Source organism: Leptosomus discolor, unplaced genomic scaffold (assembly GCF_034619465.1).
Source record: "Leptosomus discolor isolate bLepDis1 unplaced genomic scaffold, bLepDis1.hap2 HAP2_SCAFFOLD_27, whole genome shotgun sequence".
NCBI lineage: Eukaryota > Metazoa > Chordata > Aves > Leptosomiformes > Leptosomidae > Leptosomus > Leptosomus discolor.
This window is the reverse complement of record NW_028237782.1, coordinates 4,498,041-4,525,131: the sequence shown is the minus strand read 5'-3', so window position 1 is coordinate 4,525,131 and position 27,091 is coordinate 4,498,041. Positions and strand designations below refer to the sequence as shown.

At 50.2% G+C, this 27,091-nt stretch overlaps 1 protein-coding gene across 1 annotated transcript; it reads right to left on the bottom strand.

Annotated features, from left to right (window-relative positions):
• Positions 1 to 4,167: 4,167 nt before the first annotated feature.
• LOC147412803 (serine/threonine-protein kinase PAK 3-like) lies at positions 4,168 to 26,489 on the bottom strand. The gene is made up of 6 exons (XM_086480998.1): positions 26,473 to 26,489; positions 23,985 to 24,102; positions 17,608 to 17,707; positions 17,007 to 17,203; positions 5,798 to 5,935; positions 4,168 to 4,257 (listed from the first exon to the last, which is right to left on the bottom strand). Exons 1-6 carry the CDS (start codon positions 26,487 to 26,489, stop codon positions 4,168 to 4,170), a joined length of 660 nt encoding a protein of 219 aa, XP_086337124.1.
• Between the last annotated feature and the right edge of the window lie 602 nt (positions 26,490 to 27,091).

Genomic DNA, 27,091 nt, shown 5'->3' with positions numbered 1-27,091 from the left:
GTCAGAGGGTTCTGGTGGTGTTGGGTGGCCCCTGTCAGCACTGTGGCCGGCTCCTTCTCTCTCCTGGCACCGGCCAGAGCTGTACCCAGTGCCCAGAAAGGCTCTGTTCAGGTGCTGGAGCCTGCAGGACCTTGTCTGGGAGGGGGTGGTGGGCCTGCAAGGTAGGGCGCTCTCTCCTCTCTGCCCGCTGCTCCTGGAGGTGTGGAAGGGGGACGTTGCAGGACTGGGATGCGGACCTGTGGGCTGGGGCAAGAGCACTGGGTGGCCTTTCTGGGCAGAGTGCCGGGGCTGTGGGACAAGAGGGGTGCTGGGCAAGGGCCTGCAGACGGGGAAGGGGAGGCAAGCCCCGAGAGCGGTGGGGACCCAGCGGCAGGAGGGCGACTCGGCAGGCGCAGCACGCGCCGGGGGACGTTTGGGCGCTGGCGACAGGGCTGCCTGTGCTGCTGGGGGCTGGCGCGGAGCACGCTCCTACCTGGCAGGTGTCGATGCCGCCCCGCGGATAGCCGGCACACAGGTTGTGGGGGTGGACGGCCCCTCTGTACCAGCGGCTGCTGTTGCAGAGCTTGACATCGATGAGGTGGACCTGGGCCTCCTGCAGGACAGCAGTCGATCCTGCAGCTGTGAGCACAGAAAGGAGTTCTCAGGAGCAGCCTTTCTGTTCCCACTTCTCCTCCCCTGTGTGGGCCAAGCCCTTCCCTAGGGCTCGCCTTTGCCCCTGCAGAGGCCTTGTGCCGGGCTTGCCCTTCCATCTCGCTTTGGCTAATGGCTCGGGCCCATCTCTCCGTGGCCGTACGTCCCCGCAGCCCGACTCTGGCTTTCGCCGCCGCCGCTGCCAAGAAGCCCGGCCCGCCTCCCCAGCGTGCCGAGCTTACCCTCGGCACACAAATATTCTTTGGGAACTCACATCTTGCCATGGTGGCACCCCAACCGCTGACGTAGCAGCTCGTCAGCTCTGACACTCTGAGCGAGGCGTCGGGCACGCAGGCCAGCTGTACGTAGTAGCCGCACTGGGCAGGCTGGTCCAGTTCCAGCAAGGCGATGTCGTTCCTTTCCGTGACGTTGTTGTAGTGTTCGTGAAGTATCAGGCGATAAATACTGCGCACTTGGGTCTCAGGGCCCAGCTGAGCCAAGTGGGTGGCCCCGATCACCACACGCCACATGGTGAGGTACCTGGAAGGCAGATGCAGAGAGGCCTCAGAGGGAGCGGAGCCACGTGCTGCAGCAGCCCCGCGGTTCCCTGCCTTCTGCTTCCCAAGGCAGGGAGGAAAGCGGCGCTGCGGAGGGTGCCACTGCCCTAGCATGCCTTGGGCACCAGGAACGTGGAGCTGGAGGCTGCTAGGAAGCGGTGGCACGAGCCCAGCCTTCTGCGGAGCAGTCTCTCAGCTGGGCTCGCCAGTGCCCCGGCACCGGGCATACTGCAAGGCAGCGGGATGGCAGGAGCTCGTGGGGCTGCGGAGGGGGCGCCTGCCGGTGCTGTGGGGATAGCCCCCTTCCCTGGCCCTCCTTACCTGGCCGCGTTGAAGCAGTGGGCTGCTGTCAGGACCCACTGCGGGCTGATGAGGGACCCTCCGCACACGTGGCCCCAGGGGCTCTGGATGCTGACGATCCAGGGCCAGGCCCCTGGCTGGGCACCCGTGCCACCCACGACGCGCGACATGCCGTAGCTAGCCGCCATGGGCCGGAGCCCGCAGCTCCCGCTGTAAGAAGAAACTCATGAGTGTGCTGCTGGACGGCTGTGCTGCTGTTGAGGCTGAAGGTCAGCCGTCTTCCCTCCCTCCAAGGGGCTGCATGGACGGCAGGGCCAGGGAACCCCGTGGCTGTGCCTCCAGCCCTCTGTCCGCTGTAGCCCCGTAAACGGGTTGTGCCAGCAGCCTGGGTGCTGGAAAGGAGCTGCGGCTCCCACAGGGGGTTTGGGAAGCTGTGGAGTGGCCACAGGGGCCACGCGGGCCCTCTCCAGTGAAGCCCATCGAGGGCTGCCCGAGCTCCCTCCCAGAGCCTCGGCCCACTTACCCACAGCTGTCCCACATGCCGTGCGCAGGCCGGCACACGGCCAGCAGGACGAGGAGGGCGAGCAATTTCATTGCTGCCAGCGGCACGTGTCAGCGTCAGCTGCAAGAAGGAGGTCTTGTTGCCTCCAGCGCAGCCGCCGACGTACTGCCCGCAGCAGTCTCGCTGCCTCTGATGGCCTTGGCCCTGGGGCTGATGTCACAGAGCCGCCGTTATGGGCGTGGGGCACGGTGGCCTCTCAAGGGGGGGTGGAGGTGGGGGGTGTCAGCAACACGGGGGGTTTCCAAGCAGGAGGGGAGGCGGAAGCTGGGATCGGACGGCCCTGACAAACCCCTGCTGAACACTCTGCCTGCGGGATGAGGGTGTGCAGGCCCCGTGGCAGGCAGTGGCGCCTGCCTCCGAGCGCTGCCTGCTCACAGCCAGCAGGAAAAAAACCAGCGTGGCATCATGGCCTCTTTGGGAAGTTCACTGCCACCCTGCTCTCCACAGCCGTTTGCCACCAGGGCCTTCCCAAAACACGTACACCGGGGAAGATCACTGCTACAGGCAGTATGCGCCTGTTTGGGGGTAGAAGAGCCGACCCGGTCTCAGCCGCGGTTGGCAAGCTGTGCGGGCAGCTCCGGGACCGCCCGGGCTCCAGAGGCGGCGGCTGCCGCTGGGGCCGCCCCCCGCAGCTCATGTACGGCAAGCAAAGGAAGTGTTTTATCCTTCTTTTTCTCTCTTTAGTGATGGAGTTTTTCCTTCCTTTGCTTTCCCAAGTCTGGCCCTGGTGTTTGGCTTTGGTTTTCGGCCTTGTTTTTCCCAAAATTTTCGTAGGATTGGCAAACCTTGAGTTTTCCCCAGATCCAGGGCCTAATGTTCTGTCTGATGGACCAAGTGGTCTGTCAGCAAGAGTTCCTTTCTCAAAGCTTGGTCCTGTTTTTTTCAGAATAAGGACAGCGGGCAGCTCCCTTCCACCCGCTCAGACGAGGGACACCCCCAGCCCCCCTACCCATGGCATTATCAGCACCCGCTGCTTAAGCAACCAGCTGTGCTGCCGTGGAGGCCAACAACCACATTCTCCCTGACCTCCGTGGCAGTAGCAGCAGTGCCTGTAGCCGATCCCTGAGCCTACGGCTGGGCTGGACAAATGACACACACAACGGGCAGCAGCAAAAGGGCCTGACTTTCCAAACACAACCTGCCACTATTGCCTCATGTTTGCAATGGGGTCACACCAGCCCCAAGTACCCGGGAGCCCTCAGCGCAAGCAGGGACTTCAGGTGACAGGCCCTGGGCTCTTGGAGCTTATGCACCAAAGGGAGGTGGCGACTCCCTCCCCAGGCCAAGCTCACCCATTCAGGGCTGGTCTGCTGCTGCTTGCCTCCACGAGCGCCTTCTTCCCGCCTGGCTCTGCGGATGCTGAGGCTGCTCTGGGCTCTGCGAGGGCTCTGCTGGGGCTCAGCACCAAGCAAGGCTGGGCCCGCTCTCACCTCACCTTTCTCTGGTAGCTTTGCATCAGACGAGCCCTTTCTGAGCACACGGACTGATCTTTCTGCTGTTTCAGCTCAGGGAGACTCTCACCCAGGCAAACAGATTGCAGTTAGTGACACAAACCACACTGTCAAGAACAAAACACTGCATGGTCACAGCTGAAAGCCTGTCTCTCCACAGGAGCTCTTGCCTGCCCCACCCCTCATTCACTGTTGGTTGCAAATGCAGGTTCACTTTCTTCCTCCTCTAGAAGGACCACGACTGGGCACATACCAGCGAGTATGTACTGAAAAGGCAGCGCAGTCGGCAGCTTAGGAATGCAGGAGACCCTTCTCCAATTCCAAACCATACCAGAATATAACAACCGTCAAAGGGACTTTCCGTCTCTAAGAAACAAGTGACAATTTAAAAGTGAATGTACAGCTTATTCACAGGGTGAGAAGGAAGAGACCCTTCCAACTCAGTTTGCTTTACCTTGGAAAGGGATGAGGCAGCAAAGCATTTTCGGTCGTTACCTCTCTGTCTTAAGCCGTCTTTCATCTTAAAAATAAAGGAAGGAGCCAAAAAGCAGGAAGAAGGCAAACCATAAATTTTTACTCGAGGAACTGGGTTGGGTTAGGGGTTAAGTTAGAGGTTTGGCTCTCACTCCTGCTCTGAGCTGGCGTGGGAGAAAGCCCCCCTGAAGCGCTAGCAGCTGCTGTTCTCAATCGCTTCCTTTGCTGCAATGATCACAGGCGTCAGGCTGGACAGAGGCTGGGCTTTCTTTAAAAATGGATGCTGCCCAAAGGAAAAAAAAGAAATGAACCATTACTTTCCAAACTCAGTTACTGACGGGCTCAAGCAGTGTTCTGCTGGTTACCAGGACTATGCAGAAATGGGACTGAGGGGAGCACCTGCACCTGCGCCTGCAAGTCCAGTCCCTTGCTATCCCAGGCCAACATGGCCCGTCATTCGATTAATCCATTTATCAAGGTGTCTTCAGCTTGCTGGCAATTTTGCCCTGCCAGTGCTCTGGGAATGCTGCTTGCTGTCCCAGGGCCTTGTTCCTCTCAGGAACCTCAAAATGCTCACTTAGGTTCCTGTTTGCTACAGACACGGGCTCTTTTAGTGGTCAGAAAAGAGGAGGGGCACAAGCCACTCCTCAAGGAACTCCAGTACCTCTAGGAAATGTTTATCCCAGCAATATTTAGGCCCATGTGTTCTTCTGAAGACCACTGAGGTCGAGAGAAGAGCAGGGAGACAAGTGACAGAACGCTGATGCACTCAGCTCTGGGTTGCAGGGACAGCAGTGTCTACCACCCCATGCCCTGCCCCTCCTGCGCTGGCTGGCACCTTCACAGCAGGCACAGCCAAGGGGCACACGGTGCCACTCCCTATCTGCCACAAAACCTAGCACCAAACCTGCAGCAGTTTTCATCTACTCGACTAGGCCAGGCAACAGAAGGAGCTGTGACAAGTCCTTCTCAGCCGTCCCCGTTTCGATGGCAGAAACCTCTACAAGTGGGGCTCGAGGGACAAGCCGGGGCCCCTCTGATGCTCACAGGGAGCACCCGCAGCCCCTTCCTTCCCACCGCCAAACTTCTGTCCGCTTGGCTGGGACTGACTTCACTGCGTTCCTCCCTGCTCATCTCTCGGCATACACCAGTCCCCAACACCATTGCAGGCCTCTGCACCTGCTATCGTTCCACTGCAGTTATTTTGCCACCCTGTAAAACTGAACTTCCTACCAAAACACAAAAGAGGGCCACGAAAATGACCAGAGGGATGGAACACCTGCCCTGTGAGCACAAGCTGAGCGAGTTGGGGTTGTTCAGCCTGCAGAAGAGAAGGCTCCGGGAAGACCTTCTAGCACCCTTCCACTGCTTAAAGGGGGCCTAGAAGAAAGACAGGGACAGACTTTTTAGCAGGGTCTGTCGCAATAGGAAAAGGGGTAACGGTTTTAAACTAAAGAGGCCAGATTCGGACTAGATACAAGGAAGAAATCTTTTACGCTGAGGGTGCTGAAACACAGGCACAGGCTGCCCAGAGAGGTGGCAGAAGCCCCATCCCTGGAGACATCCAAGGTCAGGCTGGATGCGGCTCTGAGCAACCTGATGCAGCTAAAGATGTCCCTGCTCACTGCAGGGGGGCTGGACTAGATGGCCTCTAATGGTCCCTTCCAGCCCAAACCACTGTAGGATTCCACTGGTTTTTCATCTGAAAAGCACCGAGAGTGGAGACTAACACGAGGGGGCTCCATCTGATGCCTTCGAGCTCAGCTGATGAGAAAACCAGGACACAGCGCAGCTGTTTCACCTGCAGCCGCTTTGCGTTTTACCTGCAGAAGGTCCTGGGCAGACCCTCGCCTGCCCACGTCCACCTCCAGGCAGCAGCTCCAAAAGGCCCGATACTCAGCGGACAGTTGCTCGGGGTTCTGCAGCTCTGGTGTCCCGTTGGTCGCTCTCAGATCCATCGCCTAGAGTGACAAGAAACACGAGACTCCACCTGTTTCATTCTTACCCAGAACTGCTCACAGAGAGCCCATTTTTTAAGGTCCAGCCTCCAGTGCCAGTTTCCTCCCTGGCAGAGGGTTAGAGATGATTTTTCTCTACCTACAAAAAACCTCTGATGCAGCCACAGCTACTCCAACATCAACGGGATCTTGCCGTGACAGCTGATTGCAGTGGCTGACCTAGTTAGGAGGAACTCCATCAGCAAAAGCACATTTGGCTTCTCTGTGCATCGACACCAGCTTTCCTGGCTATTTTAAAGAGTCAACTTGGTCCAGCTGTATTATTTCAAAGGATTCGGACATAAAATGCATCCCTGCAGTGCTCACGGCTCCCTAAAGTACAGCTTCCTTAAAAGACAGGTAGTCCAGATTTTCGCTCTGTTCTAGATAAAAATGGTAACTAGAGGGAAAACAAGTAGATCCATCAGCTTATTCCTTGGATAAACAGAAACATTTGGAACCTCATTTTCAACACAGACATGTTAGCTGCGTGCACAAATATATTATGAAGAAAACACATAACTGGGCAGACAGGAGCCACCCGCAACTCTGTCTTTCAGCAGTCTCCAAATTCCAGATCAGCAAGTCTTCCTGACAGACCTCATGCCGAGGAATTGGAACGTAATTTTTAAAACATCAGGCAAGCATTATCCAGGGAGGTTCACTTGGAACCAAGGTCTAACACGCTGAGAAGCTGGACAGATGAGTTCATTCTGCTTTTGTAAGATGTTCTTCAGAACGGCAAGACAAATGTTTTGAACTGTTTGAACCTAAACTTGCAGAATATGTCCCAAATATACAGCAATAATAATAGCAATAGGCCCGGGAGTCTTCCATACAAATGTCCGCCCTGACAAGAACAGCTCTGCGCTACTGGCATTTAAAGAGACGGTGGCCAAAGGGACTTTGCTCTTATCCTCTTAAAGGTAGAGGAAAATTTCCAGGCTTAAAAAGGCAAATGAACTATCCTAGAGGAAAAACAATAAAAGGAAGTTTCTCTACTTTTCCCACAAGAGAAGTGTCACAAAATCAGCCTTGTCCCATCCATCTGCAGCTGACCTCAGGCACCGGGCACAGCGGTGAGCCGGAGCGCCTGTCCTTACTGCATTTAAATTGTGCTGCCCCAGGGACGTCCCTTCTCCTGCAGTAAAGGAACACAGCACCCACGCCAGCCTTGGGAATTTTATTCCGGCTCCATTCGCCTGGCTGTGAAACAGGAGTGCCGGGACAAATGGAGCTCTTTCAGCTGCTCCTTTCTTCACAGAACACCAATCATGAGAGTCATCTTTAGCTGGGTACTGCACCTTTCCAATAGTTCTACGACCACAGCAAAAGCTCTAGGGGAAGCTCAAGTACCTTCTTGTCACGTCTCTTTTGCTTTCCTGTGATCCAGCTGGCAGAGACAAGCAAGTGCAGTCCAAAGGAAATGAGTGTTTGCAGTAGCTGCAAAGGGGCAAGAAGCTCCTCAATTTCTTTAATGTACCCAGAAACAAGAAGGGATTTGGCATACAGCTGCAGCTGCAGTCTCTGAAAATGATACCCTCAAGTTATCCAGGGCACCCAGATACATGACAGAAGAACACACAGATGACTTAGCAGCCTGAAACTGTAGAAGATCCGCAGCATTTGGAAAACATGCTCTAGTTTTGAAGAAAACTGAGGCACTCTGGTTCACAAATGAAAAAGCAAACAGAAATGCCTAGGATTTGGTTTCTTGGGTATTTTTAAAACTGAAACTGGGGAGGTCCAAGCAGCGTTTCAAAGGACATTTATCGCACCAATATTTGTCCCTCAGGCCCCAGGCATATGCCTGGTGGAAGGAAATCCCAGTGAGAGAAAACAAACACCGTCACAGAAATATCCAGGCCACTCTTGGCTGGAAAATGGTTCATTCCTGTGAGTTCTGCGTCGGCTGGAAAGAACGTGAGCAACAGGGGATGCGTTTGCTCTACACGTGGAAAACAACAATCGTATCTACATTCAGACTGGTGTTAACTCTTTGATCAATGATCCTTTAACGCCCTTAGAGTACATTTAGGTATTTCAACTCCTGTCAGGAACGGAAGCTGCTGCGTGCCTTGCACTGTTAAAACAAGCATTCCCAAAAATGTGAAAGAACATCCTTTGGTTTCCAGGCTTCGCAGAACTCCCTGGATGGGGTCTAAATGTGAATATTAAACCCAAGAGCTACTGTGTGCCGTCAGCTACAAACCTGGCCTGTAAACACAGGTCTTGCTTATCAGCTCTCCTGTTTGGATGCAGCTGAGAGCTCTCGCTGCACTCTGGGATTCCACACACAACAGCAGAAGGATCCTGTCCCTGCAGGGGATGATTCACTTTCACAAAACCAGCTGGGAACTGGGGAACTTCAGGCGGTCCATCACAAGCTGTTCACTGTTCCCAGCTCAGGGGCAACAGGCTCTGCCCAAGAGCCCAGGAAGTGAACATAGATGGGACCAAGTCCAGGTGCCTGATTTTAACCTCCTGCAGTTTTACTCAGGCACCTGAAGACACCGTGAAGCTCTGAGTGCTCAAGCTGATCTCACCTCCCGCAGCAGACGAGGCATGTAGGGAGAAAAAGAGCATCTCCAATAATCTGGGCAAGGGCAGGAATGGCTGAATGTGAATTTGATCAGAGAGAAAAAATCCAGTTCCCTGCCTCACAGTTGACCTGAGGCTTCTCCAGGAGCCCTAAGCAACCTTTGAGGTTAAGGAAGCTGGGAATTTTCAGCCTCCAATCCAGGGACACAGGCCTAATGCCACCCTGCCAGCTGCGGTGCACTCAGCTTACTCAGCATCAGGCTGAACCCAAACCTCTTTACTTCTTCTCCCCCCCTCAGGAGGTGGCACAGTGCACACCGCTCCTCCTGTGTGCACTGGAACCAACAACCCCGGGCACCTACCAAACCAAAACAAGCCTTCCAAGAAAACTCAGGAATCTTTGTTCAAGCAGAGCGGAGGACTGACACTGGTGTAGTTGTTGTATTCCTTTCTTAAGTAGCCTGCCTGGGGGTATGTCCTGACCCTTCTGCTGTTTCTTCTCTCGGCCTGCAGCACACACACTGGGTGCCATAGACCAGAGAGAGCACAGCCTTACTGCTATGGGAAAAGCTACACGTCATGCTCGATTTCAATTCCAGCCTCAACACAAATGATCTATCTATACACACGGTCACAATTCATTTCCTCATACATTCCTGCATCCCTATCGGGAATTAACTGTGCAGCACCTAACTTTGTTCCAGCTACCAGTCCTGAGGTTTTATCTTGGTATACACGCCTTCACTCTCACACACTCCTTTGGGATAAGAGCTGGTCATTTCATTTTAAGGAATGAGGCTGAATCGGAAAACCTCAAAACATTAAAAATACATGAGTTTCCTCCAAGTTTCTGTGCTAAACCCCATTTTTAGAAAGTCATTTGCTAATGAGTAATTATGGCATTTCTACAAGCAGCGACACTTCCTGAAAGGCTCAGGTAAGCCATCAGCACCGACCCGAGTTTGAAAAGACTTCTCTGCCTGCAGACACAGCCGGAATGCTTTTCAGAAAATTCCCCAACTGGAGAAACTTGCCGCTGAAAAATTGCTGTCACTCAGAGATAGAGCTCAAAGAGATTTCAAAATGCATACAAGGTATTTCAAGCCCAGTTGAAGGCACAGATGGCACATCTCTGACCTGGCTACAAGTCACGTCTCTTTGGAAGTCTTCCCCTTGACTTCACCAAAGCTACAGGAGATGCTGCTGTGCTGCAGTGACAGCTTGAGAAGCGGGCCATGGGGGAGCTGGTTCCAGCTGATGCGGCTGGGTTTTTGCCTCACGGGGGACTAACGGGATAGATTTGAAAGACACTGGTATCTGATTTTATGTGCACCTTACCCTGTCACGGTTTGAGGCTGGGCCGGCCACTAACGAATGACAGACGCTCTCTACTAACCCCTCTCCTCTCCCAAAAGGGAAAAGGAGAGAGAACAAGGGAGAGAGACTTTACGGTTTGGAAAAGAAAACTAAAACAGCTTTAATGGAACAATAACAATAAAAGAAAAGATAAGAATAAGAATAAGGAAAAAATGAAATATATACAGTATGTACAAATATATACAAAACCAATACCGAACCCAACTCCCCCCCACCCTGATGACAATACGTCACCACCACACCGCAGGGCTGGCACTGGGGCAGTCCCAGGCTGGACTCGGCAGCAGACAGGGACGGGATGCAGGAGCTGGACTCAGGCACTGGATTCAGGGATGCACGGATCAGTCCTCCTCAGATGTCGGCCATCGAAGAAGAGCGAAGGGGAGCGAAGGGGCGAGACCCTCGTGATCTCTCAGCTTTATACTGAATATGACGTCTATGGGATGGAATACTCTGTTGGTCAGGTTTGGGTCACCTGTCCAGTTCGCTCCTCCCTGTAGGTGCGACCCTTTTCACTCCTGGCACCCCAACACGCAGTACAAGATTTAGCAGTGACCTTGGTCGCCATAAGAACAAGTATAAGCAAGGGCCTCTCTGCATCCCATTCCTTGGTACGAACTATAAACATCAGGCCTTATCACTGCTGGGAGCAGTCACTGTCTGGAAAAACAGGCTGCTGTTTCAGAAAGTGCTGGTAGTTAGAGGAGACTTAACTGAAAAGTTAAAGCACTAAACCAGAATTAGTTCCGATTTAGCCCAAACCAGGACATTCCACCCCTTATTCCATACCATTTACGCCATACTCATTACTAGCTTATAATTTGTCTTTTTACATGAAAGTTCATTAGGTTTGTTTAGTTCATGATTATGGATTTCCATTCTTCCATAGCAGTCTCTCAGGGCAGGAAAGATGTCATGAAGTTCGTTGTGGTTCGTGCCCAGGGTTTGCAAGTCCATCTCTAAGAAGTTGTTGGACGTCACTCGATGAGGCTAGCTCCAGTTATTCTGAAAGACACTTATTGAACACTGTTAGTATTATGTAACAATTAACACTGTACAGGTCAGAATTAAGTGTTCTCACCCAAAGTTAAATTCCCTTGAGGTACACATTGGACTTCACCATCCTTCATCATTACCCACCAAGTATGACCAGGTCCTTGAGCGAAAGCAACCCCACGAATGGGTTTGCCTTTGCCCGAAGCAGGAAATACCCACACAGTTTTTCCCAACAAATTCCTTTCACACACCACAGGAACTTTATCCCCTTCAACTGTATGTAAAAGGTCAGATTGGGCAGGACCGGCTCGATTGATAGATCCTCTGGTGTTAACTAACCAGGTGGCTTGTGCTAAATGCTTGTCCCAGTTTTTGAAAGTTCCACCACCCATTGCTTTCAGAGTAGCTTTTGATAGTCCATTGTACCGTTCAATTTTCCCAGAGGCTGGAGCATGGTAGGGAATATGATATACCCACTCAATACCATGTTCCTTAGCCCAGTTGTCTATAAGATTGTTTTTGAAATGAGTCCCATTATCCGACTCAATTCTTTCTGGAGTACCATGTCGCCACAAAATTTGCTTTTCAAGGCCCGGGATGGTATTCCGGGCAGTGGCATGAGGTACTGGATATGTTTCCAGTGATCCGGTGGTCGCTTCCACCATTGTAAGCACGTAACGCTTACCCTGGCGGGTTTGAGGCAATGTGATATAATCAATCTGCCAGGCCTCTCCATACTTATATTTCAACCATCGTCCCCCATACCACAAAGGTTTTAACCGTTTAGCTTGCTTAATTGAGGTGCATGTTTCACAGTCGTGGATAACCTGCGCAATAGCGTCCATAGTTAAATCCACCCCTCGATCACGAGCCCACTTGTACGTCGCATCTCTTCCCTGATGTCCTGAAGTGTCATGGGCCCACCGAGCTAGAAACAGTTCACCTTTATGTTCCCAATCTAGGTCTGTTTGGAACACTTCCGCAGCCTGATCCGCTTGCTGATTGTTTCGATGTTCCTCAGCGGCCCGACTTTTAGGTACGTGAGCATCTACATGACGTACCTTGACAACTAGTTTCTCCATCCGGGCAGCAATGTCTTGCCACAATGCAGCAGCCCAAATTGGTTTACTTCTGCGCTCCCAGTTATTCTGCTTCCACTGTTTCAGCCAACCCCACAAGGCATTAGCTACCATCCATGAGTCAGTGTAAAGATAAGTACTGGCCACTTTTCCCGTTCAGCAATGTCCAAGGCCAACTGGATGGCTTTTACCTCAGCAAACTGACTCGATTCACCTTCTCCCTCAGCTGCTTCTGCGACTCGTCGTGTGGGACTCCACACAGCAGCTTTCCACTTCCGACGATTCCCTACAAGGCGGCAGGATCCATCAGTGAACAGAGCATATTGCTTTTCATTATCTGGCAACTGATTATATGGTGGGGCTTCTACAGCACGTGTTACCCCTTCTTCTGGTGTCATTATAAAGTCTTTACCTTCTGGCCAATCAGTAATGACTTCTAAAATTCCTGGACGATTGGGGTTTCCTATCCGGGCCCTCTGTGTGATTAAGGCAACTCACTTACTCCAGGTAGCATCAGTGGCATGATGAATAGAAGGAACCTCACCCTTGAACATCCAGCCTAGTACTGGCAACCGTGCTGCCAGGAGGAGCTGTACTTCAGTACCAATCACCGCCGAAGCAGCTCTGACTCCTTCATACGCTGCCAGTATTTCTTTTTCAGTCGGGGTATAGATGGCCTCAGAGCCTTGATATCCTCGGCTCCAAAATCCTAGGGGTCGACCTCGAGTCTCCCCTGGTGCTCTCTGCCACAAACTCCAGGTTGGACCATTATCCCCGGCTGCAGTATAGAGTATATTTTTAATGTCCTGTCCTGTTCGGACTGGCCCAAGCGATACTGCATGTACAATCTCACGTTTGATTTGTTCAAAGGCTTATTGCTGTTCAGGGCCCCAGTTAAAACTGTTTTTCTTTCGAGTCACTACATAGAGAGGTTTCACAATCTGACTGTAACCAGGAATACGCATTCGCCAGAAACCCACAACGCCTAAGAAGGCTTGTGTTTCCTTTTTGTTAGTTGGTGGGGACATAGCAGAGATTTTATTAACCACGTCCATCGGGATCTGGCGGCGCCCATCTTGCCACTTGATTCCCAGAAACTGGATCTCTTGTGCAGGTCCTTTGACCTTGCTCCTTTTTATGGCAAAACCGGCGTCTAAGAGAATTTCAATGATCTTCTTACCTTTCTTGAAGACTTCTTCTGCTGAATTACCCCATATAATGATGTCATCAATGTATTGCAGGTGTTCTGGAGCTCCACCCTTCTCCAGTGCAGAATGGATCAGTCCATGGCAGATGGTAGGGCTGTGTTTCCACCCCTGGGGCAGTCGAGTCCAGGTATACTGGATACCCCTCCAGGTGAAAGCAAACTGTGGCCTGCATTCCGATGCTATAGGAATAGAAAAGAATGCGTTAGCAATGTCAATTGTAGCATACCACTTAGCTGCCTTTGACTCCAGTTCATACTGAAGTTCTAATATGTCCGGCACAGCAGCACTAAGCGGTGGTGTAACTTCATTCAGGCCACGATAGTCCACTGTTAATCTCCATTCTCCTTTAGACTTCCGCACTGGCCATACAGGGCTGTTAAAGGGTGAATGAGTCTTGTAAATCACCTTTTTACGCTCAAGTTCACGAATGAGCTTAGAAATGGGAATCAGTGAGTCTTGGCTGGTACGATATTGTCGTCTATGCACTGTTTCGGTAGCAATTGGCACCTGTTGATCTTCAACCTTCATCTGTCCCACAGCAGTGGGCTCCTCTGAAAGTTTAGGCAATGAAGCTAATAGTTCTTTAGCCTCTATAGGTGCTATACCAAAAACCCACCGACGACCTTTTGGGTCTTTATAGTACCCTCTCTTTTAAAAGTCTATGCCAAGGATGCATGGAGCATCAGGACCAGTCACTATAGGGTGCTTCTCCCATTTGTCCCCAGTTAGGCTCATCTCGGCCTCCACAACAGTCAGTTCTTGAGATCCTCCTGTCACTCCAGCGATAGTAACAGTTTGTGTTCCTTTACGATTCGATGGCACTAGGGTGCATTGTGCACCAGTATCTACAAGGGCCTTATACTTCTGTGGTTTTAACGTGCCAGGCCATCGGATCCACACAGTCGAATAAATTCGGTTGTCCCTCTCCTCCACCTGGCTGGAGGCAGGGCTCCTCTAATTTTTAGCGCAATCCCCATCAAGAAATGGGTTTGTATTCACTGGAGCAATCGCTCTGGTAGAAGAACTTTCTCTTTTGTTTGTTCTACCTTGTAACCTACGTACTTGAGCCCGCAAGACAAAAGTAGGTTTACCATCCCACTTACTCATGTCCTCTCCATGCTCACGCAGGAAAGACCACATGGAACCTCGGGACATGTACTGTTCCCTTCGGGCTGGCCTTGCAGGATAGCGTCTTCTCCTAATGGCTTCAACACGAGTCCATTTAGGGGAAGAACAGGATTTATCCTCTTTCTTAGACAATTTCTCATACATTTTTTCCATTTTCTTAGATATTTCATCAGCCATTTCCTTAGCTACAGCTGAGACACAGGCCTTCATGGGATCAGCGAGACTGTCCTCATACTGTCGCACTTTGTTAGCCCCCTCATTCACAGTTGGTGTCTCGGCATCTCCTCCCCAGACCATTGTTGACAATGTATGGGAATACATTGATGGTGCACTCTGTACAAACTTCCTCAATATGGGTCGCTGACACGGCATTTCATCGGGATCTATAATTGCTTGCCAGTCACTATAGATCACCTCTCGCACAGCTAATTCCCTCAGGTACTTAATACCTTTTTCCATAGTGTTCCATTTGCTTGGGCGGCATTCAATATCTTCCTTAAAGGGATACCTGTACTTTACAGCTGCTAAGAGTCGTTTCCAGAGGCTGGCATTGCCTTTCTTTCTTGCAAGTGCCTTGTCAATGCCTCCATTCTTAGCCAGGGATCCCAATTGCCTAGCTTCTTTACCGTCCAGTTCTATGGTTTCGGCCCCATTATCCCAGCATCGGAGCAACCGGCTGGTAATAGACTCTCCTTCATGACGACTAAAGTCCTTTCTTACATTACGCAGCTCTTTCCTAGAGAAGGGTGTACTTTCCTCTCTCTCTGACTCCTCCTCTGATGCTTTTGTTTTAGAAGGACCCTCGTCTGAATCTTCATCATCTGTAACTGGGCGATCTGTCTTTTTAAGGTGTTTTTTCCCAGTCACAGGGGCCTTATCCTCCTCTTCTGACTCTGACTCCTCTACATGTGCTGGTGAGGCTTTAGAAGGGCCCTCTCCTGGATCTTCCTCATCTCTCACTGGGCGATCTGATTTCTTTGTCCGTTTCCTTCTGGACACAGGGGCAACTTGTGCTGCTAGAGATTGAGTGGGAGCCTTAGTACTTATCGGTGCAGCTGCGGTGCTCGCCGGAGTTGGAGTAGTGCCAGAGCTCACTGTCGGAGTTTGAGCAGTGGCAGCACTTGCTGTGGGAGCAGCAGCAGCGCTTGTGGGAGCTGGAGCAGCGGCAGCGCTTGCTGTGGGAGCTGGAGCAGCGGCAGCGCTTAGCGGGGGGGCCTGCTAGGTCTGAGTGGCTGTGGTGCATGTTACCCTCACTCGCTGTTTCCTTCGCGGGGTCTGAGTAGCTGCAGTGACTGTAGCTGAACAAGACCTATACCTACACCGAAATTTAACATACCACCACACCCCCTGAAACACATGTAAGAGAACTGATAGTAAAAGGACCATATATAAAATCATTATATTTGGATGTTGACGCTCACATCCAGGAGCCACGTAATCTGATAGATTCCAAGTGCTATAGAAGGGAGCAGTATAGTTTCCCCAGGTATGACTGAAAGTGTAACTAATAACAGAATCCACTATGTAACGCAAGATGTACCTGGGTAAATTTGCTAACCAATTTATCCCAGCACAAACCAGTGATAAGCACCATAGCATAGTGGTAAATTTCGCCCAGCGCCTATAAGGGATAATCCACAAGATAAGGCTAACAACAAGTAAACAATAATTCAACGCATACAGCAGATGAGGCGATATCACGGCACTTAATTTCAAACAAAACATTAGAAGAGAACCCCGTGGTATTAAACTTAAGAGGTTTATCATCTTGTGAGCTGTTTGTTTTAATTTCCAACCGTTCAAAAATCTCGGAAAAAAAATTCAGCTCTTTTAAAAACAAGCGGGAGTTTGTGCTATTCAGGTAATTTATCGGAGCTCTGGTCGTGCCCCACGTTGGGCGCCAATTGTATCTGTCACGGTTTGAGGCTGGGCCGGCCACTAACGAATGACAGACGCTCTCTACTAACCCCTCTCCCCTCCCAAAAGGGAAAAGGAGAGAGAACAAGGGAGAGAGTCTTCACAGTTTGGAAAAGAAAACTAAAACAGCTTTAATGGAACAATAACAATAAAAGAAAAGATAATAATAAGAATAAGGAAAAAATGAAATACATACAGTATGTACAAATATATACAAAACCAATACCGAACCCAACTCCCCCCCACCCTGATGACAATACGTCACCACCACACCGCAGGGCTGGCACTGGGGCAGTCCCAGGCTGGACTCGGCAGCAGACAGGGACGGGATGCAGGAGCTGGACTCAGGGATGCACGGATCAGTCCTCCTCAGATGTCGGCCATCGAAGAAGAGCGAAGGTGAGCGAAGGGGCGAGACCCTCGTGATCTCTCAGCTTTATACTGAATATGACGTCTATGGGATGGAATACTCTGTTGGTCAGGTTTGGGTCACCTGTCCAGTTCGCTCCTCCCTGTAGGTGCGACCCTTTTCACTCCTGGCACCCCAACACGCAGTACAAGATTTAGCAGTGACCTTGGTCGCCATAAGAACAAGTATAAGCAAGGGCCTCTCTGCATCCCATTCCTTGGTACGAACTATAAACATCAGGCCTTATCACTGCTAGGAGCAGTCACTGTCTGGAAAACATGCTGCTGTTTCAGAAAGTGCTGGTAGTTAGAGGAGACTTAACTGAAAAGTTAAAGCACTAAAACAGAATTAGTTCTGATTTAGCCCAAACCAGGACATACCCTGAGAGGCTCTTCCTCAAGAGAAGGAGGCTGTCCTTCCGCCATCTCTGTTGCCACGACCCCAAGCGACCAGATGTCCACCTTGGGGCCGTAGGCTTCTTTCGTCACCACGTCTGGTGCCAGCCAGTCGGGAGACCCGACCACTGTGCTCCATCGACTCTGCTCAGGGCTGAGCCGAGCACAGACGCCAAAAGCAGCTGAGGAGAAAAACAAGTGGTGTTAAAGGCAGCTCGAATTAGGAAAGCGAGCAAAAGAAATCCCCACTCAATGCCCGAGAACACGTTGTGGAATCTATCTGGAAAAGCGGCCGTGCTCTGTTTGCTCAGTGCTGTAGCCACGGAAATATTGTGGAATTGGCCACTTCAAACCCACCCCTCAAGTTCCCTGCAGTGGCTTTTGTTGACTTGAACCGTTAGACTGTAACTCCCTCTCTCTGGAAGGGCCACACACAAACCAAAGCCGCTCTTGACACCTTTCTCCTTTCTGTGCCTCTCTGCAGATTGGAACTGTGCTCGGAGCTGGCAGCAGTGGTCAGCGCACTACCACAGGCATCCCTTCTGGGGAACTGGCTGTCAGTCCAAAGCAGCCCCATGCCGCAGCCTGGATTTGACAGTCTCGTCCACTGCAAGCAGAATGTTGTCGCTTTTGATGTCCCTGTGAATCCCTTGCTTTGAATGAAGGAAATCCAGGGGTTGCAGGGAGTGAGAGGTAAAAAGGAAACATGAGGGTAAAAATTAATGACCTGATTTCATCACTCAAGAAGGAAATGCCTCTAAAACAATTAATTTCCAGATGAATTGTGAGCAATGCCTGAATACTGCGCTGTCAAGAGGAATAGCTTGCTGCTTCAATACTATTACATTAACAACTTTCCAAAGGAAGGCATCTCAGGTTTGGGAAGAGAAATGTCCATTACTATCAGAGACTAGCCCCTGAAAGCACAGGCAGGATGGCTGCTGCCGCAATCAGTGTGCTATCTCCATCCATATGACAAAATACTGTTTGCAAGAAATGAGAAAGTCCCTTCCTTCGGTGTGAACTGGATCTCTGTTGGGTGGGTGACTTTATTGTCAGGCTGTGATAGGTAGAGACACGGACAATTTAAAGTGTCAAAATCCAATTTGAATTTTATTATATTAGCAAGCGAACAAGAGCAAAGGCAACGCTGGGCGGCCGGGGAGTCTGCGCTCCGCCAGCGGCTCGCGCCTTCCCGCCTCGTGTAAGCACATTATATACAGTCTCATTTCCTGCATTCGCGATGTCGCAATCAGGGCGATGTCGCAATCAGGTCGATACTCTGCACATGTTCCTTCTGTTGCTGGGGGGTCTTTCTCTGCCTCCTGGTGGTCGTAAGGATGAAGGCTGAAGGTCTTCCTTGTTGCCCTGTGGGTGAACTTATGCAAGAATGTGATTACTCAACCCCCTCAGCCGCGGGTCCTGTTTACTTTGCTGGATGTCCTTCGGTTGGGCTATCAAGCCTTCTTGTGAGCACATAAATCTTTCATCCATACCTTCCCATACAGGTTTAATGAACAAAGCACAATATGTTACCTATTACAATCCCCCCTTTTTCTTTTGTCCATTATTTTGTTCATTGAACCCTTGTAGCTCTTGAGCACTCAAGACAAGGGTTTCTGCTAAATCGGGCTCATCGGGTACCAATTCGTACTTTGCTCGAACAAGTATCAGGTGAGCGGCTTTTAAACGGTCCTTAACTATCGCGATAACTTTATTGAAAATACACGGTCCGAATGCAAGCGTTAAAGTGAGCAGTATTAATGGTCCCGCCAATGTTGACAACAAAGTAGTAAGCCAAGGAGAATGGTTCAATCATGATTCAGGGTTCGTCCCATTTACACGCTTGGCCTTAGATGTAATTCCCACAGCCTCGTAAAAGGGCGGTCTAATGCCATAACACAGCCAACAGGAGCTGGTCATTTGTGGGTTAGTTTTATTCAATACTTGGTAGCTCGCTTGCATCACTTTCCATAAGGTATTCCCTCCTAAATCTTCTTCCGGGATAGTTATACTAGAGTGAGTATTCTTACTAGTAAACTGCGTATCATTGCTAATTTCTGTATCATTTGTAGGTCCCAGAGTTTGTTCGTGTGCGAGTATGGAATTTGGTCCAATTGGTTCAGGATCATTTGGAATGGCCTCCTTTTTATCAGTCCCCCTCTATCTGTTCCTGACTCCCAATAACGAATTCCCCAAGTCTTTCCAGTTACCCACCCCGAGTCGTTGGGCTGCGTGATATTTATAAAGATAACATGGGGACTCCAATCGGAAACTTACAATTTCCTCCGGACGCGGAGGGAGATCCCCGGTAAACAGGGTTGTATCGGTACCAGTTGGCACAATGTGGGGGTGAAACTGGGAGACGCAGGAGCAGTTACTGTTTGCACTATGGCTTGATCTTCCCATCTGGATAATGTCCATTTAAAAGGTTGGTGTGCATATGGCTCACAGACAGGGACGCATAATACTACCCAGATTGCCCCTATAAATACGTATCGGGAAAAGTGGTGGGTTTTGTAATATACCAATTGCTTATTCCTACCCCAGTTTGACACCCGTACCCGATTTTTGTCGTTTGCGCTCCAGGGCTTCGCCTTTTTGCTACCATCCTTGAGGCTTTGCAGTCCCAATCGTTGGGTTTGTTCCTCCACAGTTTTTTTACTCCTCTGCCTCGCTCGTCGACTCGGTTGCTTCGAGCCACGAGGGGTACCATCTTCTCGGCAGCAGGGGTATTCTTCAGGAGGGCTAGTGCTTACTTTAGCAGCTTGCCTCAGGATGTACGAATTCCAGTTGGTATCTTTAACTTGGGGTGCGTTGCACTTCACCACTTTCAGGAACTTCCGGCACTGCCCTCTTACTATTACAGCGACAAAAGGAATCGGTTCGTTCGAATGGTAACAATAATTTTCGGGCCGGATTCCCTTAGCAAATATCTCCCACCATTCCCTTGATTCGGGAATAATCTCTCCCTGTGATTCTTTTAATTTTAGTGCCAATTCTGTAAGTTCTCTTTCTCGCTCCCAGCAAATTCAACAGACGCCCCTTGGGGGTTTTCCGTCTCGGCAATGGGCCCACCACCGTTCCCGACACACCTTACACACAAAGCACAGGAATGGGTAACAGTTAATATACCACACTTGATTTCAGCATCTACATGCCCATCTTCAGTCAGAATTGGATTCTCACTATATTCAATTTTAAAGGTGTTCATTCAGGTCCTTTGAAATTTTATTTTTAGGTCCCTGGGTACACTGGTCACTTGCCACTGTTGATTCTTTACGGGTTCTTTGATTCGGCTTGCGTGAGTTCACCCTCTTTTAGCTGTTCGTATGGAGGTTTCTGTAGTAAGTAAAACAGGACAAGGCCCTTCCCACCATGGGGTTAGTAAGGTCTCTTTACTTTTAGGTCCCAGCTGGCTGAGTATTTGCCACAACTGGGAACCTTGCAAGTGTTCTTTTGTTAATTTCCCGTAGGTCATGGACTAATCTATAGGACCCATCAGTTTCCTTTATGGGTAAGATGGGTGTATTGAAGGGAGACATGCATGGTTCCAGTAGCCTTGGTTTAATCAATCTTTCAATCTCTGGTTTCAACCCCATCCTGCCTTCTTGTGAGATTGGGTATTGTTTTATTTTTACTGGAATTTCCGGATCCTTGGTAGTTACAGTGAAGGGTGGGATATTTAATTTGCCCACTGTCTCCGGAGTGTACCAAACCTCGGGGTTAATTTTTACTTCATCCTCACTTCTAAGGGGACATAATTTTACTTGTAACTCATTATTTTTAACTTCCAAATTAATGTCCAGTGTGATGATTATATTTTGTCCCAGTAGGTTATAATCTGCTTCTGGGACCAACAATAGGGATCCCACCCCAAATTTAGATTTTGTTTCAAAAAGAACGTCTTTTATTACTGGAACCCCGAAAGGCTCTCCTTTTGCTCCAATTACTTGCATTGTCTCCGGGGACAAGTGACATCCCCGGGGTAACTCTTGTACTGTGGACCTCTCGGCCCCTGAGTCCACAAGGAACTCGATTTCCTGTTGCTGGGGACCTATTTTAATTTTTATCAAGGGCTCGGTTTTACGTCTAGCCCCCAGCAAATAGAGCCTCTGACACCCCTAATCCTCCTTGAATATTTTCTCATCTTGCAGCCACTTTCTGCATTCCCTTCTCATATGACCCTTCTTCCCACAATAATAACCCTCCACAATAACTCCACAATAATAACTTTCTCCTTGTTCCTTCCACCCCAGGTCTTGGGTCCGTCTTGTAATCCCACCCCCACGCTGTCCTTCCCGAGCCACTGCTACCATCAGCCTTGCCTGCTTCTTAAACCTCTCGTCCTCCCTTCTGACAAACACCTTCTGTGCCTCCCTCAATAACTCATCCAAGCCTCTGTTTTGCCAGTCATCTATCTTCTCAATTTTTCTTCTAATATCTTCCCATGCATTTGCTACAAATTGCATTTTCAGCAGGGCCTGCCCCTCCTGAGTGTCTACATTCAGACTGGAATACATTTGGAGACTCTTTCGTAGTCTCTCTAACCATTTAGTGGGCGACTCATCTGCTTCTTGATATTCCTTGAAAGCTTTATTAATTCTTCCTCTCTATTCTTCCTCCCTCGGTAGCCACCCCCCTTTTCTTTTAAAGGGTATAAATTTACCCTAGTGTCGTCCACCATCCACAGACTGGCATATTCACTTTCTTCCAAATTAAATGGTTCCTTTGAGTTAACATAAATGTTTAGCGCCTGACATATCCAATCCTCAAATGATCCAAAAACAGGCCAATACAGATGGTCTCCTCGAATCTGTTTTCCGCCCCAGACCTCCATGCAATAATGGATCATTTTTACTTTATCCTTTTCCCTGCCTGGAGGGAAAGTTATCCCAGTGTTCCAACATCAGCCCTAGGGGACTATCGGGCCGTATTTGGGGCAATTTCACATGGGGCCCCTCTCCCATGGGCTCAAAGGGCTTGCTTTTCCTTTGTCCCATCTTCTGAGGCACTCACACACACACACCAACTGCTCCCCTCGTTTGGGGCTCGCTCCCTCGCGGGCTACGAGAAACGCACTACTAGAGGGTCCGCACTCACTTCGCCTTGGCAGGACGTCTCATACACCGTGCCCCAGGCTACCCAACCCAAACCGAACGGATTCCCGGTCTATACTCACGCGTCCTGCGTCTTCGTTCGGAGCTTCGTGCACAAAGATTACAGGGTTACCGGTTCTCTTTTGCTCAGTGTTCAATTTAGGTTCGTCGGTCGAGACAGAAGCGACCTGAGGGCTGCAGGGGCCGCCAGATGGCGGGGCGCCTCCCCAATGCAGCTGCAGGCCACAATCTAGTCGCGATCCGAGTCACGGCACCAAATTGTGATAGGTAAAGACACGGACAAATTAAAGTGTCAAAATCCAATGCAAATTTTATTATATTAGCAAGCGAACAAGAGCAAAGGCAGCGCTGGGCGGCTGGGGAGTCTGCGCTCCGCCAGCGGCTCGCAACTTCCCGCCTCGTGTAAGCACATTATATACAGTCTCATTTCCTGTATTCGCGATGTCGCAATCAGGGCGATACTCTGCGCATGTTCCTTCTGTTGCTGGGGGGTCTTTCTCTGCCTCCTGGTGATCGTAAGGATGAAGGCTGAAGGTCTTCCTCGTTGTCCTGTGGGTGGACTTCTGCAAGAATGTGACTACTCAACCCCCTCAGCTACGGGTCCTGTTGACTTATGCAAGAATGTCCTTCGGTTGGGCTATCAAGCCTTGCGGGCACATAAATCTTCCATCCATACCTTCCCATACAGGTTTAATGAACAAAGCACAATATGTTACTTATTACAAAATGAGTCTCTCCTTTACCTTGCTGTTCTTTTAAAATTCTGCCACCAGCATGTTTGCTTTTACAGGCAAGGAATGCAGTACAGACATGCTCCAGGCACGTCTTTAAAGAGGAAAAGTTGAGAAGAGTCAAACTAAACAAAAAAAATTTAAAAAAATGTAATGCAATAACGGTGTTTAAGAGTGTAAGCACAGAGTACAGAAAGTGCAGTGACACTGGTAGCAGTTCACTTAAGATGCCCTTTCTTCTCCATATCATAAAGCAAGGCAGAAACAAAGCTCTCAAGATGAAATCCCTCCTGTTCTTGCCACCTGTTCACCAGTACCATCCTGTCCAAGTGTCTTGGTTTGAAAGACAGGTGTCTGCGGAGGAAGGCAGGAGCCTCCCTTGAAATGGAAAGTGCAACCCCCTTCCCTCCAAATTATTATAATTTTGAAATTAACGGGCCTTCAGGCAAAGATGTGAGGAATGGGAATAACAGTTCTTTACTAATATATATATATATCCATATCTAACACAAGGCAGGGAAAAACAAACAACCCATTGGTTTACACTGACAGAGTCAGAAATACAACCTGACCCCCTGTTAGGGTGCCAGTAGCAGTCCGATAAGATGCTGGCTGCAGTCCTCCTGAAGTGATGGATGTAGTTGTGTTGAAGCAGCGATCAGGTAAAAGGGTCTGGTCTTCCTCCGAAGGTCCAGTGGTAGGTAGGTAGCTCTTGTCCTCTGGAACTCCAGTGGGGGGAAAAGCTCCTCTGGGAATCCAGTGGAAGAAGGCTGCTAGGGTGTTCAAAATCTCCGTTTTTATTTGGCATGGACTGCTTGGCTCCTTGCCCCCGGGCGAAGCATCTCACAATCGGATGGGGAATCCTGAGGCAGTTCCTTGATCGGCCATTAACAGGAGATAGCCCAGGAGCCAGTTATCGATGGGTCAGGCGATAAGGCATTGTTGTGCCCAGTAACAGGAGATAGTCCAGAGGGGGGAGGCATGGAGCACCGCCCCACCTGGTCTCAACAGCTCCTCAAGATGGTAATAGAATATTTTTTTTTTCCTTTTGGCACATTTTACACTGTAACCTAGGACACCAAGGGAAAGGAAGCACACGCGGGATCCCTTACCTCCCTACAGACAGCTGCCATCTGCCCTTCCTCCATACAAAACTGGGTAACATCTTCGGTTAAAGCGCCTCCGGCCATGTATTCCATCACCACCCGGAGCTCATCACCGACCAGGTAGCTGAAAAAAGAAAACAAGGGCACTGAGATGAACAGGCACAGCTAAACGACCTCATGGAAAAGACTGCCGGTGATAGAGGGCCACATAGAAAATATATTTTATAACCCAAGATATATCGAAAATATTAATAGGGAGCTACATAGAAAAACAAAGCTAAAACTATTAAAACTTGCATCCTAGAACTAACATGCATGGAAGTAAGCAATTAGTCACTAACCCCTGCAAATTGCTTGAGAAAGAAGCTGATAAGGGAAACAGAAAAGACAGAAACAAGGACCTAATTCATGGCTCAAAGGCGTCAAAGGCAGGAGGAGAGAAGAGCTAAGGAGGGCTAGCTAACACCCATCTCTAACCAAGAACAAAAAGGAGATAGCCAGGTGTGCACCCAGGGACAGACCAGGCTGAAACCAGTCTGGTACTGCAAGCTCAGCCAAATTAGAGATTCCAGGGGAGAGGGGAGGAGTGCAGAGTGAGGAAGACCTACGGCCTTCATCCCTGAAGACCCCTGCCCAGGACCACCAGGAGGAACTGCGCAAGCGCCCTGAGGAAAAGCCCGAGGCGGAGCTTATGGAAATGACAAGTGACAGGAAGGAATGGCCTTTTTGGGGACAGGTCATGACTATGTCTAGGCGTTTCAAAATAGGTGAGGTTTTAACTGGAGAAATACTGGAGAAGCGGCCCCAGTGGGGATGGACGTTTGTGGTGGAGCAATCCCCCGTGCATCTGCGCGCAATAAACATACCTACTGTGTAACCTTTCGGGTTGTAAAGTCTTTTCCGCATGTTAGGGTGTCACAGGCCTGGGGAATACAGGATCACCCGATGGGGCGGGTGTGGTGGTGTGTGTGACAGGGCCTGGGGACACAGGATCACCCTGGGGGGGGGGGGGGGGGGCAGCAAGTGGCAGGGCGAGCATGAGGGGCACAACAACCGAGGTGGGGGTGCCCCCCCACCACACACCACTGTCCCAGTTGTGGGACCCCACGGTCACCCTGTAATAGGTAACATATTATGCTTTGTTCATTAAAACTGTAGGGGAGGGTATGGATGAAAGACTTATGTGCTCGCAAGGCTTGATAGCTCAACCGAGGGACATCTGGCAAAGTAAATAAGACCCGCAGCTGAGGGGGTTAAGCAATCACATTCTTGCATGAGTTCACCCACAGGGCAACAAGGAAGACCTTCGGCCTTCATCCTTACGACCACCAGGAGGCAGAAGAAGACCCCCAGCAACAAAAGAAGCATGCGCAGAGTATCGCCCTGATTATAACATCACACTGGTCTTGACGTTGCGAATACAGGAAATGAGACTGTATATAATGTGCTTATACGAGGCAGAAAGTTGCGAGCCGTTGGTGGAGTGCAGACTCCCCGGCCGCCCAGCGTTGCCTTTGCTCTTGTTCGCTTGCTAATATAATAAAATTCACGTTGGATTTTGACACTTTAAATGGTCTGTGTCTTTACCTATCACAATATGGATGGAGATAGCACACTGATTGCGGCAGCAGCCATCCTGCCTGTGCTTTCAGGGGCTAGTCTCTGATAGTAATGGACATTTCTCTTCCCAAACCTGATATGCCTTCCTTTGGAAAGTTGTTACTTTAATAGTGTTGAAGCAGCAAGCTATTCCTCTTGACAGTGCAGTATTCAGGCATTGCTCACAGTTCATCTGGAAATTAATTGTTTTAGAGGCATTTCCTTCTTGAGTGATGAAATCTCGTCATTAATTTTTACCCTCATGTTTTCTTTTTACCTCTCAGTGCCTGCAAGCCCTGGATTTCCTTCATTCAAAGCAAGCAATTCACAGGGACATCAAAAGCGACAACATTCTGCTTGCAGTGGACGAGACTGTCAAATCCAGGCTGTGGCATGGGGGTGCTTTTGACTGACAGCCAGTTCCCCAGAAGGGATGCCTGTGGTAGTGCGCTGACCACTGCTGCCAGCTCCGAGCACAGTTCCAATCTGCAGAGAGGCACAGAAAGGAGAAAGGTGTCAAGAGCGGCTTTGGTTTGTGTGTGGCCCTTCCAGAGAGAGGGAGTTACAGTCTAACGGTTCAAGTCAACAAAAGCCACTGCAGGGAACTTGAGGGGTGGGTTTGAAGTGGCCAATTCCACAATATTTCCGTGGCTACAGCACTGAGCAAACAGAGCACGGCCGCTTTTCCAGATAGATTCCACAACGTGTTCTCGGGCATTGAGTGGGGATTTCTTTTGCTCGCTTTCCTAATTCGAGCTGCCTTTAACACCACTTGTTTTTCTCCTCAGCTGCTTTTGGCGTCTGTGCTCGGCTCAGCCCTGAGCAGAGTCGATGGAGCACAGTGGTCGGGTCTCCCGACTGGCTGGCACCAGACGTGGTGACGAAAGAAGCCTACGGCCCCAAGGTGGACATCTGGTCGCTTGGGGTCGTGGCAACAGAGATGGCGGAAGGACAGCCTCCTTCTCTTGAGGAAGAGCCTCTCAGGGTATGTCCTGGTTTGGGCTAAATCAGAACTAATTCTGTTTTAGTGCTTTAACTTTTCAGTTAAGTCTCCTCTAACTACCAGCACTTTCTGAAACAGCAGCCTGTTTTTCCAGACAGTGACTGCTCCTAGCAGTGATAAGGCCTGATGTTTATAGTTCGTACCAAGGAATGGGATGCAGAGAGGCCCTTGCTTATACTTGTTCTTATGGCGACCAAGGTCACTGCTAAATCTTGTACTGCGTGTTGGGGTGCCAGGAGTGAAAAGGGTCGCACCTACAGGGAGGAGCGAACTGGACAGGTGACCCAAACCTGACCAACAGAGTATTCCATCCCATAGACGTCATATTCAGTATAAAGCTGAGAGATCACGAGGGTCTCGCCCCTTCGCTCCCCTTCGCTCTTCTTCGATGGCCGACATCTGAGGAGGACTGATCCGTGCATCCCTGAATCCAGTGCCTGAGTCCAGCTCCTGCATCCCGTCCCTGTCTGCTGCCGAGTCCAGCCTGGGACTGCCCCAGTGCCAGCCCTGC